We start from the raw sequence: 18,271 nt of genomic DNA on the forward strand, positions 1-18,271 counted from the left end.
TCTTGAGTTCACTGTCATCGATCATCCTCCTAGACTTGGACTGACCCAATTTTCATCATTTCCAAAGCTTAAAGAAGACCTCTGAAGACATCATTTTGATAGTGATGAAGCATTGTATGCAGAGGTGAGGTATCAACGAACTCGTTTCCCATTGAGAGAAATGTGTTCATTGCCAGGATGACTATGTTGAGAAATAAATAAGTAGACTTGAAGAATAAAGTTGTAGAATGTTAATAAAGCTTGTTTTACTTAAAAATCTTCAAGAGTTTTCATATTAAAAATTCAGAGACATTACTTTTCAGTACACCCTCATAAGTATCACTGCCAAAAAAAATCTCTCAGACAGGGTAGCGATACGGATTGGAAGATTTTGTTATATACACTGTTCTACTAGGCATACTACCTGGGGTCAGATGATGCTGAAATTTCAGGTTATTTTAAATGAACTGCATAATTTATCTACAGGGCTACCACCAGTCAAGGTAGTAAACACAAAATTCATTAGGGAACCCTTATTAAAATTATTTAATTGGTCATGCAGTAGAATTCAAGATAAAGGCAATATGCATGAGAACTTAATCAAAATGTTACAGTGCTTAAATTCCAGGTCAATGATAAGGTTCTAGTCAAAGCTTACCATCCTAATTCTAATTTGAAGAAAGAGGCTAGCAAGTTCCTCCACCAAATATGAATGTCTCTATATGATAATGAATGCATATTCCAAACACTAAAATGATGTTTCTAATGGACCCACCAAATGGTAAAGAAAAAGTGTTGTATAAAATATACACGGTAAAAAAGTGTGTAATATAAGGTACAGACCTCACAGGGTTCATGCCTTGTATGTAGAGTGATATCTACAAGGCCCCAATTGCCTGTTACATTATCTCCCATTTTGGTTTCCATATAACGGTCTCTTCATCTTTTACTACTCTGTCTTCTTTAAATTATATTTCCTTTCACTATCCTGCATATAATGATTAAATACCTGGAAGCTAGCTAAAGATACAGTAACAACAGAGCTACTAGCAGTTTACTTTCAGGTGTTTATAATATAACTTTGAATATAAATAGCTCTTATTCAATGGCAACGGTTCACACATAGTTCGAGTATATCACGCAGTGTATTTGTGTGACCATTGTACTTATTATGGAAGGTGTGTCATCACTGTACATATCTGTGTGCTAGTAAGTAATTATAAATAACATGTTGTTACATGAGCAGACACATACATAGGGAAGATTAGGTTGAATTAACAAACACATAGGTGAAATGAAGTAATCATACTTGTCAGTGCATATGTAATAAGAATTACTTTTACAGCCATGCAGTTGTTTTTTTATCACAACTTAAGTCGGAAAAATTTTGGGAAAAGCTCAAATACACAATAACTTGGCTTCAGTCATGTACTTGGATCATATTTATATGAAAGCCACATATTCAAACATAGTGCATTACCTTACCTTTATGCTGAACTTAATTACATAATACTTAAGGATACTGAGTGGGATGGTGCAGTGGTGAGCACACTGGACTCACATTTGGGAGGACGACTGTTCAAACTTGTGTCTGGCCATCCTGATTTAGGTTTTCCACGATTTCCCTAAACTGCTTCAGGCAAATGCTAGGGTGGTTCCTTTGAAAGGGAATGGCCAACTTCCTCCCCCATCCTTCCCTAATCCAATGGGACTGATGACCTCGCTGTTTTGTCCCTTCCCCCCAAATCAACCAACTTAAGGATAATTATTTTCTGTGGAGTATCTCACTGACTTAGGTAATTATAGGATGGTGATATAGACTTCTCGTACAACTGAGGGCTTTCTCATGATGAACCTTAGCATAAACAGATTACAGAATACTTACATTGATGATAGATGCTTGGATGAAAAGGTTGTATATAGACCTGTGGACCACTGATGTTATTATAAAACCATGGAAAATGTACATTACCTCAGTAATTTTTTTTTTTTTTTTTTTTTTGTTTACGCCAACTTTATGGAAGCTGAATGTTACCAATATCTCACTGAAAGGGGGGGAAAAATAACGTGGAAAGGTACTAAATTTAGACTATGAGCATGATGTGCTAACATCCAAGATAAATCCAAATAAGATCATTAAGCTCCACAGCGGCAGTAATTTTTTTTTTTTGTTTTGTTTAAAGCCAACTTTATGGAAGATGCATGTTACCAATATCTCATTGAAAGGGGGGAGAAAAATAAGGTGGAAAGGTACTAAATTTAGACTATGAGCATGATGTGCTAACTTCCAAGATAAATCCAAATAAGATCATTACGATCCACAGTGGCTTGAATTAATGTATAAGTGATAAGCAAATGGACCTCCACAATTATATGTTTACCAAAAACAAGTAACATATTTCGGTTGCTTTTAGTGGAAATTAGAGGAATACTTAGGAGACAGCATGTTTGGAAGTTCAATAATCAATATGGATCCTCAATAATAGAGGAGCAAGCCTAGCTCAAAATACAGGAAGAGAGAGGTGTATAATGATAAACAGGATACTTTACCCTATAAATTGTGTAATGAATAGGTTACTCTAAAGTTGCAATTTAGGGGAAACTATCAGAGTCCACTTAATGTAATGGGTTAATAAATGAATAATAAGGATGCAAGTGTCTGAGCTTTGAGTGCTGCTCTTGATGTAGGTAAAGAGCAGTGTAGTATGCAGTGCTACAAAAGTTTACTAGTTGCCCTAAAAATGTAACTCCTCCAGCTTGATGGCAGTGACAGAAGGAATAAAATTACCGTAGATGTGTGCTGTGGTAAAAGTGAAATATCTACTGATAAATATGATCACTTACAACAACAACAACTGTGTACACTGATCAGCCAGAACCTTATGACCACCTACCTAATAGCTGGTATGTTCACTTTTGGCACAGATAACAGTGGCGACAGGTCATGGCATGCAAATAATGAGGCCTTGGTAGGTCACTGGAGGGAGTTGGCAACACATCTGCACACACAAGTCAACTAATTCCCATAAATTCTGGAGAGAGGGGTGATGAGCTCTATGTCAAATTCAATCACATCACAGATGTGTACCATCAGGTTAAGATCTGTGAAGCAGGGGAAGCTGGGGGGGGGGGGGGGGGGGGGGCAGCACATCAATTGGAACTCATCAATGTGTTCCTCGAACCACTCCATCACACTCCTAGTCTTGTGACACAGCACATTACCTTGTTGAAAAATGCCACTGCCACTGGGAAACACGATAGTCACGAAGGGGTGTACGTGGTCTGCAACCAGTGTACGATACTCCTTGGCTGTCATGGTGCCTTGCATGAGCTCCATTGGACCCATGGACACTCACATGAATGTTCCTCAGAGTATACTGGAGTCACCGTCACACTGTACCGGTGTCAAGGAACTGTTTCTCTGGAAGACAACAAATTCATGCCCTCTCATCAGCATGAAGAAGAAGGTATTGGGACTCATCTGACCATGCAATGTTCTGCCACAGTGCCAATGTCCAGTGCTGATGGTCAAGTGCCCATTCCAGTCATAGTTGCTGATGTTGTGGTCTTAACATTGGCACATGCTTGAGTCATAAGCTATGGAGGCCTATTGTCAGAATGTGACATGACAATGCTGCTGAAGTCACTAAAATCATAAGACGGGAAGTTATGCGTCAAATCTGACAGAACTATCATTCAATCCTGTCAGGTAGGGTTAATGGAATGTCAGATCAAATGTATGAACACTAATTACATATGCCAGATTCCCTTGTATTCATCAATTGTAAGGTAGCAAAAATACAACAGTTCTCAGCAGAGGTATTTTCTATTATTTAGTAGAAAGTTGCAAACTTATCAAACTTTCAGATTCTAGTGTACAACTGCAATGGAAAACTCCCTGATAATGTGATCTACATGGGCTTATCTGAACATTTATTCAAGACTCAGCAGTGCAGATTTGGAAGACTACAAGACAATCAAATTGTTCATCAAGCATATATATTAAAGAAAACCAGTGGGAACGCTGCAATGAGTTTTATGGAGGGATCTAGAGGGTCATCTCCAGTACTGCTGTTTTCAATCCATTGCAAAAGCACTGTTCTTTCATCACTGAAACATGTTTCAAGAACAATGACCCTGTGACAATGACACAAAAAGCTTTCAAGATTGGTGAAACCATTTCCTTTCTGATTAAAAAATTACCTTGCAGGTAGCTAACAAGTGAATTACTGGATAAATACTAAAACAAAACCACTTGGTGGACTTCAGTGTCCAGCAATGTTATAGGAGAGAAGACTAATCAACTCATTTTTACGGTTTTTCACAAATAATTTCATTGCTGTCCTTAGAGATTTTCAGTTTAAGTAAAGGATGAATGAAGCAACAGGGAAATAATAACACAACATGACTTTAGTACAATAACTAAGAGTGAGTGTCTGGGAAATGTATGTAGCAAGCAATAAAACGTTCCATATATTGCTTGTCAATATGGCCTATTATCATCTGTGTGGGACAGTAAATACAAAAAATTCAATGCTGGGTGAGTGGTAATTGTTGCTAACTTCATGAACATCTACTACATACCCTCAAAGTAATTGTTTGATGTACAAAATTGATTTTTTCAAGCAACAAACTATAATGGCAACTATAACCATTGATTACTACTGTATCATTTCACAACTCTTTTTTTTAGGCTCGTAATGGATGAACATACAAATTACAACTGATCTCAACATGATGGAATCATACGTCTAACTGTCCTGTCTGAGTTTTATGAAGGCTATTGTTTAGTCAAAAAACCTCTAAGTGGCAAGAGTAACTGGTATATCTATGCACCTGATCAGTCCATCAGTACTTCTTTCATAGAAATACTTAAAAGCTAAGAAATATACCATTATTACAATATAATTTACAGATTAAAGTTAGTAATATAATAAGAAGTGGCTACCATAATACTGAAAAATGGAAACTCCAGGTAGTAGGAATAAGCTGATAGCGGACCAGGTGCCTTCAGGTGCATGAACAATGTGCAAAGGAGGAACTAGATTGGTTGAGGAGGGTGAAGGGTGCTGGGGAATGGGAACTGGCAGTTGACAAGAAGGCAGCTAGGAAGAGGAGGTATTCAGACAGTTATACTTTGCGTATATACAATAGATTTGACCAACTGTCAGAGTTGAGTGGAGAGGAACCTCGTGTAGTTGTAGATGTAGGGAACATGCAGCAGTCCTCAGAAGTTAGGAGGCCTAGGTCTGTTGAAAAGGCTAACAGAAAGAAGAAGGTTCTGTTGCTAGGTAGTTCACACAGTAGATGTGTGGGCCAGCAGTTGCAGGAAGTGTTGGGGAGTAAGTACCAGGTCACCAACATTGTGAAGCCTAGCGCAGGGTTGGCTCAAGTGACTGACAGCATAGGGGAGTTATGTAGGAATTTTACAAAGAAGGATCAGGTAGTGATAGTGGGTGGAACAGGGAACAGTCTTGATAGGGATGGAGAATATGAAGTAGGTGGTGACCTGGTAAAGATAGCTACTGAAACTGGTGGCACTAATGTGCATTTCCTGCAACTGTTTCAGCATCATGACCAGCCTCATCTTAATGTGGCTGTTAGGCGCGTTAACATGGGGCTGGGGAGGGCGCTGATGGCAGAGGGCAAGGGTCACATCTAAGTGGTGCCATCTGGGTCTATCAGTAGATTGGGATTCACTAGGCATGGGCTGCATCTCAGTAGGTATGGGAAGGGGAGGCTGACAAAGCTTATAGGTGACAGTGTAGAGGGTGGTGGTGGTAGGATCACTCATGGAAAAATTCCTGTAGTAGTTGGTGTCAGAGCTGCACCATTTTTAGATTGAAGTCAGTTGATAGGTACACCTGTTTCAAGGAGGTCCCTCTAACTAAGGACTCACTTTCTGAGGATGTTATGTTTCCAAGCAGAGAAGGAATTAGCATATTTAATCAAAATATAAGTGGTATTAGAGATAAAGTCAGTAAAATGCTTATAGATGTTGACTCTGAAATTATTGGTATATCACAACACTACTTAAATAATTTGACAATTCAGAGGCTTCCTTTACCAGGATACAGATTAGCTGGCTGTTTTTCAAGGAATTCCTTGTGGGGTGGGGGAGTGGATAAGTACATAAAAAACAGTATTCCATTTCAGTCCATAGACGTATCAAGGCACTGCACTGAACAGATATTTGAATGTTGTGCAAGGGCAATTGAATTTAGTGAAACTAAACTTCTTATTGTTGTTGTTTATAGGTCCCATAACTCTGACTTCAGAGTATTTCTGCTCAAGCTAGAGAGGGTTCTTGATTCACTTTGTAGCAAATACCAGAAAGTAGTTATATGTGGTGACTTCAATAAAATTTTTGTATATGATGGTGCAAGAAAAAGGATGTTGGTAGATCTCCTAAATTCATATGATCTGATGTAGACTATGTTTTTTTTCCAACTAGGTTGCAAGGAAACAGTAGCAGAGCTATAGACAATATTTTTATTCATTCTTCATTACTAGGTGGGCATTCTGTTAGTAAAATGGTGAATGGTCTTTCAGACCACGATGCAAAAATTTTAACACTAAAAGGCTTTAGTACTCAAACAAATGTCACATTTAATTAAAAACTATGCTGGAAAGTTAATCCAACAGCAATAGAGAGCTTTCTAAGCCTTGTCAAGGAACGAGAGTGGCAGAATGTTTATAGTGCCGATAACATAAATGGTAAATATAATGCTTTCCTTAACACATTTCTCATGCTCTTTGAGAGTTGCTTTCCATTAGAACATTCTAAACGGGGTACTAGCAGTAATAGGCAGCCTGAGTGGCTGACTAATGGGATAAGGATATCTTGTAGAACAAAGAGAGAATTATATCAAAATGTTAGAAGTAGTCACAATCAAGCTACAGTAGCCCATTACAAACAGTATTGTAGGGTGCTTACAATGTTATTAGGAGGTGCTTACAATGTTATTAGGAAGGCAAAGAGTATGTGGTATGCAAATAGAATAGCTAATTCACAGGATAAAATTAAAACCATATGGTCAGATGTGTAGGAAGTGTCTGGTCAGCAGTACAAGGTCAGCGATGTAAAGTCAGTTCACAGTAAAAATATTTCTGTTACTGATAAAGCTGATATATGTACAGTATTTAACAATCATTTTCTGGGCATTGCTGGTGAATTAAATAAAGATTTAGTTTCTACAGGGAACCATATAACTTTCTTGGCAAATGCCTTTCCGAGATTGTTGACTGAAATACTCCTCTGTGATACAGACAAGAGGGAGATGGAGTCAATAGTTAAATCACTTATGACTAAGGACTCTCATGGTTATGATGGAGTGCCTAGCAGAATATTAAAGTACTGTGCTGCACATGTTAGCCCTGTATTTAGCCATTAGGAATGGTCAGTTTCCAGAACAATTAAAGTACTCCGTAGTAAAGCCACTTTATAAAAAGGGAGAAAGGGATAATGTAGATAATTTTAGACCTATTTCTATGCCATCAGTATTTGCAGAAGTTATTGAAAAGGCTGTGTATGTAAGGATAATTGATCATTTTATATCACATGATTTGCTATCAAATGTACAGTTCAGCTTTAGAGGTCATTTAACATCTGCAAATGCTACATTCTCTTTTCTCTGTGAGAGACTGGATGGGTTAAACAAAAGGTTTTGAATGCTTGGCATATCTTTTGGTTTAACTAAGGCATTTGATTGTGTTGATCACAAAATATTGCTCCAGCAGTTGGACCATTACAGAATATGGGAAGTAGCTCACAATTAGTTCATCTCTTACTTTAGCAAAACAAAGCAAAAAATCATTATTCACAAAGTTGAGAATGATTGTGATGTGGGGTCTGAGTAGGGTATGGTCAAGTGGGGGTGCCCCAGAGATCAGTGTTGGGCCCACTCCTGTTTCTTATTTATATAAATGATATGCCATCCAGTATTAAGGGTAACTCTAAAATATTTCTGTTTGCTGATGACACTAGCTTGGTAGTAAAGGATGTTGTGTGCAACATTGGCTTGGTTTCAAACAGTGCAGTTCATGACCTAAGTACATGGCTTGTGGAAAATGAACTAATGCTAAATCACAGTAAAACTCAGTTTTTACAGTTTCTAACACACAATTCAACAAAACCTGATGTTTTAATTTCATAGAATGGGCATACGATTAGTGAAACTGAACAGTTCAAATTTTTAGGTGTTCAGATAGATAGTAAGCTGTCGTCGAAAGGCCACGATCAGGATCTTGTTCAAAAATTTAATGCTGCCATTTTTACTATTCGAATGGTATCTCAAGTGAGTGATCGTTAGACACAAAAATTAGTTATTTTGCTTATTTTCATTCGCTTATGTCGTATGGTATTAGATTTTGGGGTTACTCTTCCCATTCTAAAAGGATATTTTTGGCTCAGAAATGGGCAGTTCGGGCAATAAGTGGTGTAAGTTCACGAACCTCTTGTCAACCCCTGTTCACGAGCCTGGGTATTTTGACATTGGCCTCTAAATATATATATTCCTTACTGTCCTTTCCTGTTAACAATATTAGCTTATTCCCAAGAACAAGCAGCTTTCACTCAGTTAATACTCGGTAAAAATCAAACCTGCATTTGTATCGGACTTCCTTCACTCTTGTGCGGAAAGGTGTGCAGTATACTGCTGCATCCATTTTCAATAAGCTACTACTCGATTTCAAAAATCTTAGCAGTAATCCATGCACTTTCAAATCGAAGCTGAAGAGTTTCCTCATGGGTCACTCGTTCTATTCTGTCAAGGAGTTCCTTGAAAAATTAAGCTGATTCTTGTTGTATTGTTGACTGTGTTTACTTAAACTTATGGACTGATTTCTTTCGGGTTCATAAACATTTATTTTTATGTATTATTACTTCTATGTTGTAATTTCATGTACCGAAACGTTCCATAACCTTGGAAATTTGATCCTCAATGTGGTCCTATGGAACTTGACGTGCAAATAAATCAATAACAGTGCAGGAAAAGACAGATTGATACTTACTGTAAAGAAGACACGTTCAGTTTCAGGCATGCACAATTAAAAGACACTAACATAAAGTTTTTGGCCACAGCATTAACAGTAAATGAAAGACACACACCACTCATGTGTATGAGCGGTGTGTGTCTTTCTTTTACTGATAAAGGCTGTGGCCGAAAGCTTTATGTAAGACATTTATATAAAGCTTTAGGCCACAGCCTTCATCAGTAAAAGAAAGACACACACCATTAATGTGGGCATGAATGGTGTGTGTGTCTCTCTTAATGGTGAAGGCTGTGGCCAAAAGCTTTGTGTAAGTGTCTTTTAATTGCACCTGCCTGCAAATTAACGAGTCATCATATGTCACCATAATACTGATGACACTGCATAGAGGTACACACAGTTTTCATGAATGGTCTCCAGTGTGCCATCAGTGTCAATTGTGACTTGAGCAATGCCATCTTTAACAGGTTATGGTAATAGAAATTACTTGCTGGAATTAATATATACAAATGGGGATAGACACACACTCACATGAAGCCTTGTTTCTTATGATTAACAAGGACTAAATAAACTGTGTTCTATGTGCTTTTTATATATGAAACAATACTTTTGTACCTTGTTTTTGCTGTACCTACAGCAACAGAAACATTTAAAATAACAATGGAAATTCCTGGATGGAATAACATGCACAGAAAAGGAAAGGCAACCAAAACATTTACAGTTTCTCAAGAGCCCAGTATGATATATTGAGGTTTGAAACTGGTTCTGTCACTTTTATATTTGCATTGCATTTCAGTCCCAAGAGACATTTACATGCAAGAAAATCAAATTAGTTTGATGGTATAAAAAACAAAGCAAATCTGCTGAACTTACTTCTTTTGTCTGTGAAAGCTGTGAATGAAGAGATGTCAGCAGACCCTCCCTCTGATCATCTTGTCCTTTAAGGCATGTGAGAACTAGTGAAAGGAAGGGCTGATGGCTGAGAAGAGAAGAACTTCGAGTAGTGCTTCCACTGCTACGCTCTTTTTCACTGCGGTTTTTTGACCAGCTGCCACTTTCCAATACTTGCCCTTAATTTTTAGAAAATCAGTGACATTAATGCCTGAAAAGACCTGTCAATAGTATAGCAAACTACTCTGTGTTTGTTTGTGTGTGTGTGTGTGTGTGTGTGTGTGTGTGTGTGTGTGTGTACATGCAGGCACAAGCATGTTAACACAGTAGAGGGAAATAATACGAGACAAATTCTGTAGCTTATTTTCTCAACAGATAACAAGATGAGGCAAGCATCAAAGTTAAATTATATATATATATATATATATATATATATATATATATATTGAATTTTCACTAAGTTAAGAGTTACCTCAATTACATGACAGGTCAAGTCTGTTTTCTCATCAATGTGTCATTATTTGTTATTTCCTTTTGCGTATTCCTTCTATTTGTATTATTTCATCTTAATGTAATGTGACTAAAAATAACTAGTATTTGAATTTTTACCTGCGACTTTAAGCACACGGCCCTGTACAGCACTCGGTAGCCGAGCAACAAGTGGTGCAACCAACCATATTGATCCTGAGCGCTGAGGTACAGTTGGTGGTCGCTGTTTATCTTCTGTCAACTGGAAAACATCTATGACGGCTTTAGCAACCGTATCCAACCAATGGTTCAATTCTGGCGAGTTGCTGGGAAACTGTTTGAACATCAACTGCAGATCCAACCATGACATGCGGAGTGTCCATAGGTCCAAATTCTGTACAAGCAACAACTACCATGAGTAGTAATTTACAATAATTTTTTAGTGTAAAAAATGACTAATGTCAAATTTGAGAGAAATCTTTTTACACTACAATGTGTAAGGGGGTGTTTTTGAACAATCAAAGTTCTAGTGATGCTTATTTTGAAACTGTAGCTCTGTGTGTGTGTGTGTGTGTGTGTGTGTGTGTGTGTGTGTGTGTGTGTGTGTGTGTTAAATCTCTCACTTGAAGATTTAAAAGCATTTTTTTTTCTTTTCTGCAATTTAAAATATGGTACATGTCCCAATCCATAAGCCTGTAATATTATTTGCTGCATATGGACATAGACTGAAACCTGATAATGAAATAAGCTTTCTTAATAAAGCACTATGAATAAGAACATGCTACTTGAAAATAACGAAGACAAAGTCAGGTAATCCCTTAGTTTTTTCCTGCTTAAATTCAGGGGTGTATCCTCAAATTTTCAAACAATATGTTTGCAGTGTGGTTATACTGCTGTGTTCTGAAAAATGTGGAGTATGTGACATGCGAGCAAATGGTTTAATTGGACAGGTAAAAAATCTACTCACCAAGCAGCGGCACTTGGCAAAATAATTATTTTGTCAAATATAGATTGTTTTCATTGTTATACAAGCAAATGGGTATCATACTCGCTTAACCCTTCTCAAATTGTTAATGGAATTTATTTTATTTACTAGTTACAATCTGAGATCCTCTACAACAAATGATATTTATGAACTACACATACGCTGTATTCATTAGATTGTGGTGAATTTGGACATCATATAATAAACTTTACATTCTACTTTACAGTTTGTTTCTACTAAAATTTTATTTCTCTGCTTTTTGTCTGTAGAACAGTCAGTTGTTGACAATGTCATAGCTTTATTTTACATATGTGACAGGATACAAGGTTGTACTACTTGTACCTCTCTTTCCAGTAAAAAAGATTTAAAAAGTACAATGGCTATACTCAATAAAAAATTTACAATGAGACATAACAATTTGAAATCTTCTGTTGAATATAAGCTTTTCTCTATCATACGTGCTTTAATTTAGTTTTAAGGTATTTAAATCACCCAAAAAGAAAAAAAAGTTGGTATTGTATGTCTGCAGCCTTTTTATTCTTTACAATTCTGTGAATTCCTTCCACATATGTTGTGGTTATGTATATAACTGTTCATTACATGTTCTGGATTTAGTTTCACAAACATGGTTGCCTGTAGAGTGTACATAGAGTAGATAGTAAGTATTCTATATTGCCTCAAAATATGTCTACGAGGCTGTCTTTTTGATTACTTTAGCTATCACTTGCTGCAACACTTTTCATAATACTTGGATATGCACCAACACGCCACACTGCTGGCGCACTGAACTCTGAATAATCTGCCAACAGCATTTGCGTGAGCTGGTCATCAGAGGCCGCCTGCAGTGGGCCACATGACTTGTGCACAGGGCGCAGCATCAGCCACGCTGTCTACTAGAAGCCTCCTCCTTGTAAGCACAGTGCAGCTGGCACTTGCTCTCATATTGTTTTCTTACTTATTGTCAGTAACTGATTATATCAGTACCTGGATTGTTTCTACACTTGTGGCTATGTTCTCAACTGTTGTTCACTTGAATGTGGAAGAAGAATAAATTTTGGTTCATTGTGGCTGCTATAAAGTTATTTGTGTCTTCTCATTGCCTTTTTTTTGTAGTCGAGAAAGCCTGTCTGTGTAAATTACTGGTGCCACACCGCAAATCTCAATACAGTACAGCAGATGCAGATTTATCAGTCCAAAATACACATGCCATAATTTATTCTGGTTTTGGTAGGTTGAGACCAATTTTAATAAATACACTTTCTTAGAGATATAATCTATATGCTCCAAGATGGACGTTTGCTCACAATTATTCTCAAAAATTATTAATATTTCTACAGATGAGGGGTAATGGATGTGTAATGGAGTGACATATTTAGATTACAGTTAAGCAGCCAAATGCATTGTCATTTCCTTCTCTTTATTTACTACAGGTTATTTGCCATGAGGTAAGTTGACAGAATACTGAAATTGATTTCAGTACATATAACTGTAAACACAATGTTCAGTCAAGCTGCACTTGTGATGACAATTATTTAAGAGTTGCACTGACACAAGAAAATGCAGTAAACTCTTAAGCTCACAGCATCCATATATGAAAAAGTGTGCAATGGTGTGGGGCTTTCTTGTAACATAAATAACACTTAAATATAAGAAGATACTGTTTAAATTAACTTGCCTCCAACAAAAAGATGACAAACATAAAAATCTTTTACATAATCATCCCTGGATCCAGTATTCTCATAAGTAGCACTGAGTCTTTGAATGATTTGAAGAAAGATATGTTTAAAGTATTATGGCAGCCTGTATCAGAAAATAAAACTCGAATTAATCTATGGAGTGTACCTGAAGTGTAAGAAAAATTTCATTGGTAAGCTGCAGAGAATATGAATTTCAGATGCATTTCATTTTGAAGACAAGCTATGGGAATTTGTATGTCTAATTTGCTAAGAATTGGCATTACCTTCAAAATTAGAACTTTCTGTAGTATGGAATTACAATTAGTTTGCTATAGCTGTGCAATGTAACATTTTGTTAACAAGTGTTAAGAACAGTCCATTACTAAAGTCAGTTTATTCTTTGGTAAAACTGATTCACTGAAACATGTCAGCTGGTGTCTGTAAAAAGATGAATGGATAACCCAGTGCGAGTGAGGAGATACATTCACAATCACTCTATAAAAATTAGTCAGTGAAAGATCCTATAAACATCAGATGTTGTAATGATACTGACACAGCACTGCACAACAATGTAAAGATAAGTCATCTGAAGTGCAGCTTCTGTACAAAGTATATGACGATAAGAGTTTTGCAATTTATTGCTGATGTAACAGTTGATGCAAAAACTGCTAAATTATTTAGTAACAAATTAATATCTCATACTAATGTTACAACATTCAGATACAACTACTGAATCAGGGGTGCATGGACACTTAAAGATATTTAAATTATTTGATATTTTGTATACTGTGACTTTCAAAAATTAACATGACATTTATTGGCACTGAGGGTATGAAAGCTGAATATGTGGAGATAGTTTCTAATGGCTGAAATAGAGGATGATTCTGATAATCTATTTTCCCCTTGCATGACAAATCTCCAAAAAATAATTTTTTGAACTTAAGCTCAAATTTGAAACTTCCTGGCAGATTAAAACTGTGTGCCGGACCGAGACTCGAACTTCGGACCTTTGCCTTTCGCGGGCAAGCGCTCTACCGACTGAGCTACACAAGCACGACTCACACCCCGTCCTCACAGCTTTATTTCCGCCAGTACCTCGTCTCCTACCTTCCAAACTTTACAGAAGCTCTCCTGCGAACCTGCCAGGAAGTTTCATACCAGTGCACACTCCGCTGTAGAGTGAAAATTTCATTCTAGATAAGTTCAAGTTTATCTGACCAAAAAGGAGCTCCACAGGTGAGTTGGCTAAATGTAGCAGGGAACAGATGCAAAATGGACTCTATGTGATAAGGACAGTAACAGTTTACAGTATGTGGTTCTTCATCTTGAAACATTTTGTTGAGTACCTGAATTTCTCTTTCTCTTACAAATGTAATAGGCCCAGGTTGCCTAATTTAGTGTAATATTCTAAAAAAATATGAGATCATTGGCTGGCAAAAATTAGCAGCAGCACATGGCAATTTGGGATGACCTTAAATAAAATGGTTCAATTCATTGCCTCTGGTCGAAAAATGATTAGAAAGAGAAAACTATACTATCTGGCAGTTCACTATGCCAAAGTATCTAAAACACAAACCATTGTAGAACTGTGTCAATGGCAAAGTGATGGATGTAACTAAAGTGTGCAAAGCAAGAGCCAAAATTATACTCTCCATCCATCTGTCGATACACGTTGATTTGCAAGACATCTATACAGTTAAACAAGTGCAGGTTATGTTAACACAAGTGTTTTGAAGACTCTGGCCTCTTCCAATGAATATGGTTACTAAAGACACTGCTGGCAATAAAACATGAAAACTGTTCATCAGTAAAAGACTATGAGTTGAAGATAATTTCTGCAAAACTGTTTGGTCCCCTCCCCCAAAATCAACCAATCAACCAACAAATATTAAATACCCTGAGCTTTGAAGTCAAAGAAGAATGGCTTGGGTGTATTCTACTTGAAGAACTACCAGATCTTTGATCATGAGCTTAAAACATTCAAACTTGAATCATGGGACACTCAATAAAAAATAAAATACTGCAAGAAATAAATGACACTGCCTCTAATAAACCATCAACTAGTGACCCTGTTCTGCAAGTTCACAAGAAAATCCAGATCTTTTTACATTCAAAAAAGGTCCCACATGCTATAATTAAAAGTACAGGCAACTAGCAAAAAATTGGCACAGCAGGAGCAGAACTGATGGAAGAACTAAAGCCAAGACAGCTAGGTACCAGGCATTCTTTCAAGCAGGGCTGCAGATACACAGATGGAATGGTATATGGACTCAAAAAATGGAAAGTCTAGGACAGAATAACAACAATGAGTACTGTTTCTGGCTGCTGTGGTCAAATTTTGTTGTAACTGCTCCTGATGGGAGCAGCAATCCACTTGCGGAGTGAAGGAGGAGACATGGGTTGGGGAGAAGGGAAAGCAGGGTGGGGTGGGGGGAAGGATAGTGCTGCTAGGTGCAGTCAAGAGGTTTGGAATGGCGGGGATGGGGGGAGTGAGGTTAACAGAAATGGAGAGAAATAGACAAGGGGATGAGGACTATGAGTGTGTTGGTGGAATAGATGGCTGTGCTGTGTTGCAGTGGAAGAAGGGAAGGCAATAGTTAACTTGAGGCTAGGGGCATTACGCAAACATAAAATAGATTTCAAGGAGAGTTACCATCTGTACATGTTTGTCCACCCTCTTAGCTGAGTGTCCAGTGCGTCTCATTGCCATACAGCGGGCCCTGATACCACTCACCATCACTGACACGCAGGTCACCCAATGTGACATCAACTGAAAAGACTTGCAACTCGTTGGCCAAAATTCCCCAAGTGGGGATTCCCGCCATCGATACCATATGGTCATTTAATTTCATTTTATGTGTTTTTATCCTTCACTACGGATCATTGCATCTTCCATCAGTACTAACACAGAAAAATTTTCCTATCCCTAGCAAGAGCACAGTACCACATACTGTTCTTGTTTTGTTGCCTCTGCTCACTGAATCCCCCAAACTAACCATCTTCGACTGCAACTCCTCCTTCCACAATGACCATTATCTGTTCAAATTCTGTCAGTCCATAGCACTCACCAACCCAGTACTCTAAAACCATGTAATTCACATCCAAGCCTCCTTCCAATATGTCCTCTTCACCCACATAATTCTCCTTCTCTGCAATACCACATTTCCAAATCCCATCTTTCAAACTGAAAATTTTGAACTCCAGGAACTAGAGCAGCATGTACAATGCCACCTGGAAAAACTCTCCAACCTGCTCACCTTCAACCCCTGCCTTGGACTACTATCTATCCACCACCTACACAAGAGCCTCCGAACCTCCCCCACGTCCCTTCATAGCTGAGAAAACCTGCCTCACAGACATACTACATTCACCACACCCTCATAAACTCCCTCCCACCACCATATAGAACCCAACATCCAAACAGACCCAAAATACAGTTATGAACTTTTCCTCCAAAGGCCTTAGTCCCACAGAAGTAACAGTCCTTGCCACAGGCCTCACTTTTGCCCTGCTCCCAAATTCAACCATGGAGGACTTCTTGAAGACCTTCTCTCCTTCTCCAGATCTCTACAGTGGAAATTTTTGCCACCAGCTCTACCAATTGGACTCAACCCAAAACCAATCCTGAATCCTGCCTGACTCAGTCCACTCCTCCACACATCTCTGGTCCAAACCCACTGCCCCCTAATCACCCACTGTTAACATTCCAGGGTTTCATAATCTCAAACTCAACCTTGCCACCATTCTCCAAATCTTTAAACAAGGAAACCAAACTTCCAGCCACAGAAAGAACTGCAATGTGTCACCTAGAAACTGATCCTGACTTTATAATCCTACCTGATGATAAAGGTTCTAACACTGTGGTTTTGAACCTCAAGAGATTACCTGTTGGAGGGACTCTGTCAGATTTGTCCACCTAAAAAACCCTGCCCCTGTGACACCATTCCAGAAATGCAACAGGATCTCCAGTCCCCTCTCAAAATCTTAGGTCCATCCCAGAACCAGTCTCTCTCTCTCTCTCTCTCTCTCTCTCTCTCTCTCTCTCTCTCTCTCTCTCTCTCTCTCTCCCCCCCCCCCACCACCACCACCACTTGCGACTTGCTGCACTCCTACCACTCCTATCTTCTACATGCTTCCGAAAGTCCATAAACCTAATCAACCAGGATGCCTCATTGTGCCTGGCTGCTGTGCGCCCACTGAGAAAATCTCTGTTCTTGTGGACAAACACCTTGAGCCTCTTACCTGTTACATATCCTCCTACATCAAAGACACCAATCACTTCCTCCACCAATTCCTCATAGTTCCTGTTCCTTTACCCCATGGCACCCGGCTCAACACTGTTGATGCCACCACACTTTACACTTCTACTACTGAACACTACCTTTCCCCATGCCCAACTGACTCCAAACCTACCACCCTCCTTCCTGCTCACCATGACCCACTACATCCTCACCAATGATTGCTTCTCCTTTGAAGGCATCCTCTACAAACAATCCATGGTACAAAATGGGCACTTGTATGCCATGCTAACCTATATTTACAGGCCATCTAAGGAATCCTTCCTAGCCACGTAGAATCCCAAAACCCTCAACTGGTTCTGATCCAGTGATGATATCTTTGAGATCTGGACCAAGGGTGAGTACACCTCATCCACATTCCTTCAGAAACTCAACATCATCTACCCTATTCACTTCACCTGATTGTCTACAACTCAGCAACCCACCTTCTGTGATGTTGACCAGCACCTCAAGGATGGCTACATCAATATCTCCAGCCACACCAAACCATCTCCGTCCATACCAATCCTACCAACCACCAGCAAAACCTCCACTTCCCACAGGTGCCAGCCATTCCACATCAAGAAGTCCTCATACAGCCTAACCATCTGTGGTTGTCACATCTTCACTGATGAGCAGTCCTCCTCCAAATATACCTTGGACCTCACTGAGGTCTTCACAGACCAAAATTGCCAACACAAACTTGTACAGAAACAGATCTCACATGCCTTGTCTCTCCAGTCATCATCTATCCCCCCCCCCCCCCCCCCCCCCCACATACCGCCATCCAGTCATAAAAGAATACTCCACTTATAACTCAGTACCACCCAAGATTGGAGCAAATGAATCATATTCTTTGACAGGGTTTTGACAACCTCTGCCTTTTGACTCATTTCCTGGCAATAGACCTAGATACAAGACTTGTCCCATACATACTCGCACCACCACCTGCTCCAGTCTGGTCACAAGTGTCTCCTACCCCATCAAAGGGAGGGCTACCTGTG

At 38.7% G+C, this 18,271-nt stretch overlaps 1 protein-coding gene across 1 annotated transcript in view; it reads right to left on the minus strand.

Moving 5' to 3' along the window:
- The window catches only part of LOC126161685 (mediator of RNA polymerase II transcription subunit 12), a 415,184-nt gene that overhangs the window by 135,277 nt on the left and 261,636 nt on the right, over positions 1 to 18,271 (minus strand). The window contains exons 28-29 of the mRNA XM_049917698.1: positions 10,471 to 10,723; positions 9,844 to 10,040 (exon numbers count right to left, since the gene is read on the minus strand). Of these exons, the coding sequence (XP_049773655.1) occupies positions 9,844 to 10,040; positions 10,471 to 10,723 (450 nt within the window). The remainder of the gene's footprint in view (positions 1 to 9,843; positions 10,041 to 10,470; positions 10,724 to 18,271) is intronic.

This window comes from Schistocerca cancellata, chromosome 2 (genome assembly GCF_023864275.1).
Source record: "Schistocerca cancellata isolate TAMUIC-IGC-003103 chromosome 2, iqSchCanc2.1, whole genome shotgun sequence".
Lineage (NCBI taxonomy): Eukaryota > Metazoa > Arthropoda > Insecta > Orthoptera > Acrididae > Schistocerca > Schistocerca cancellata.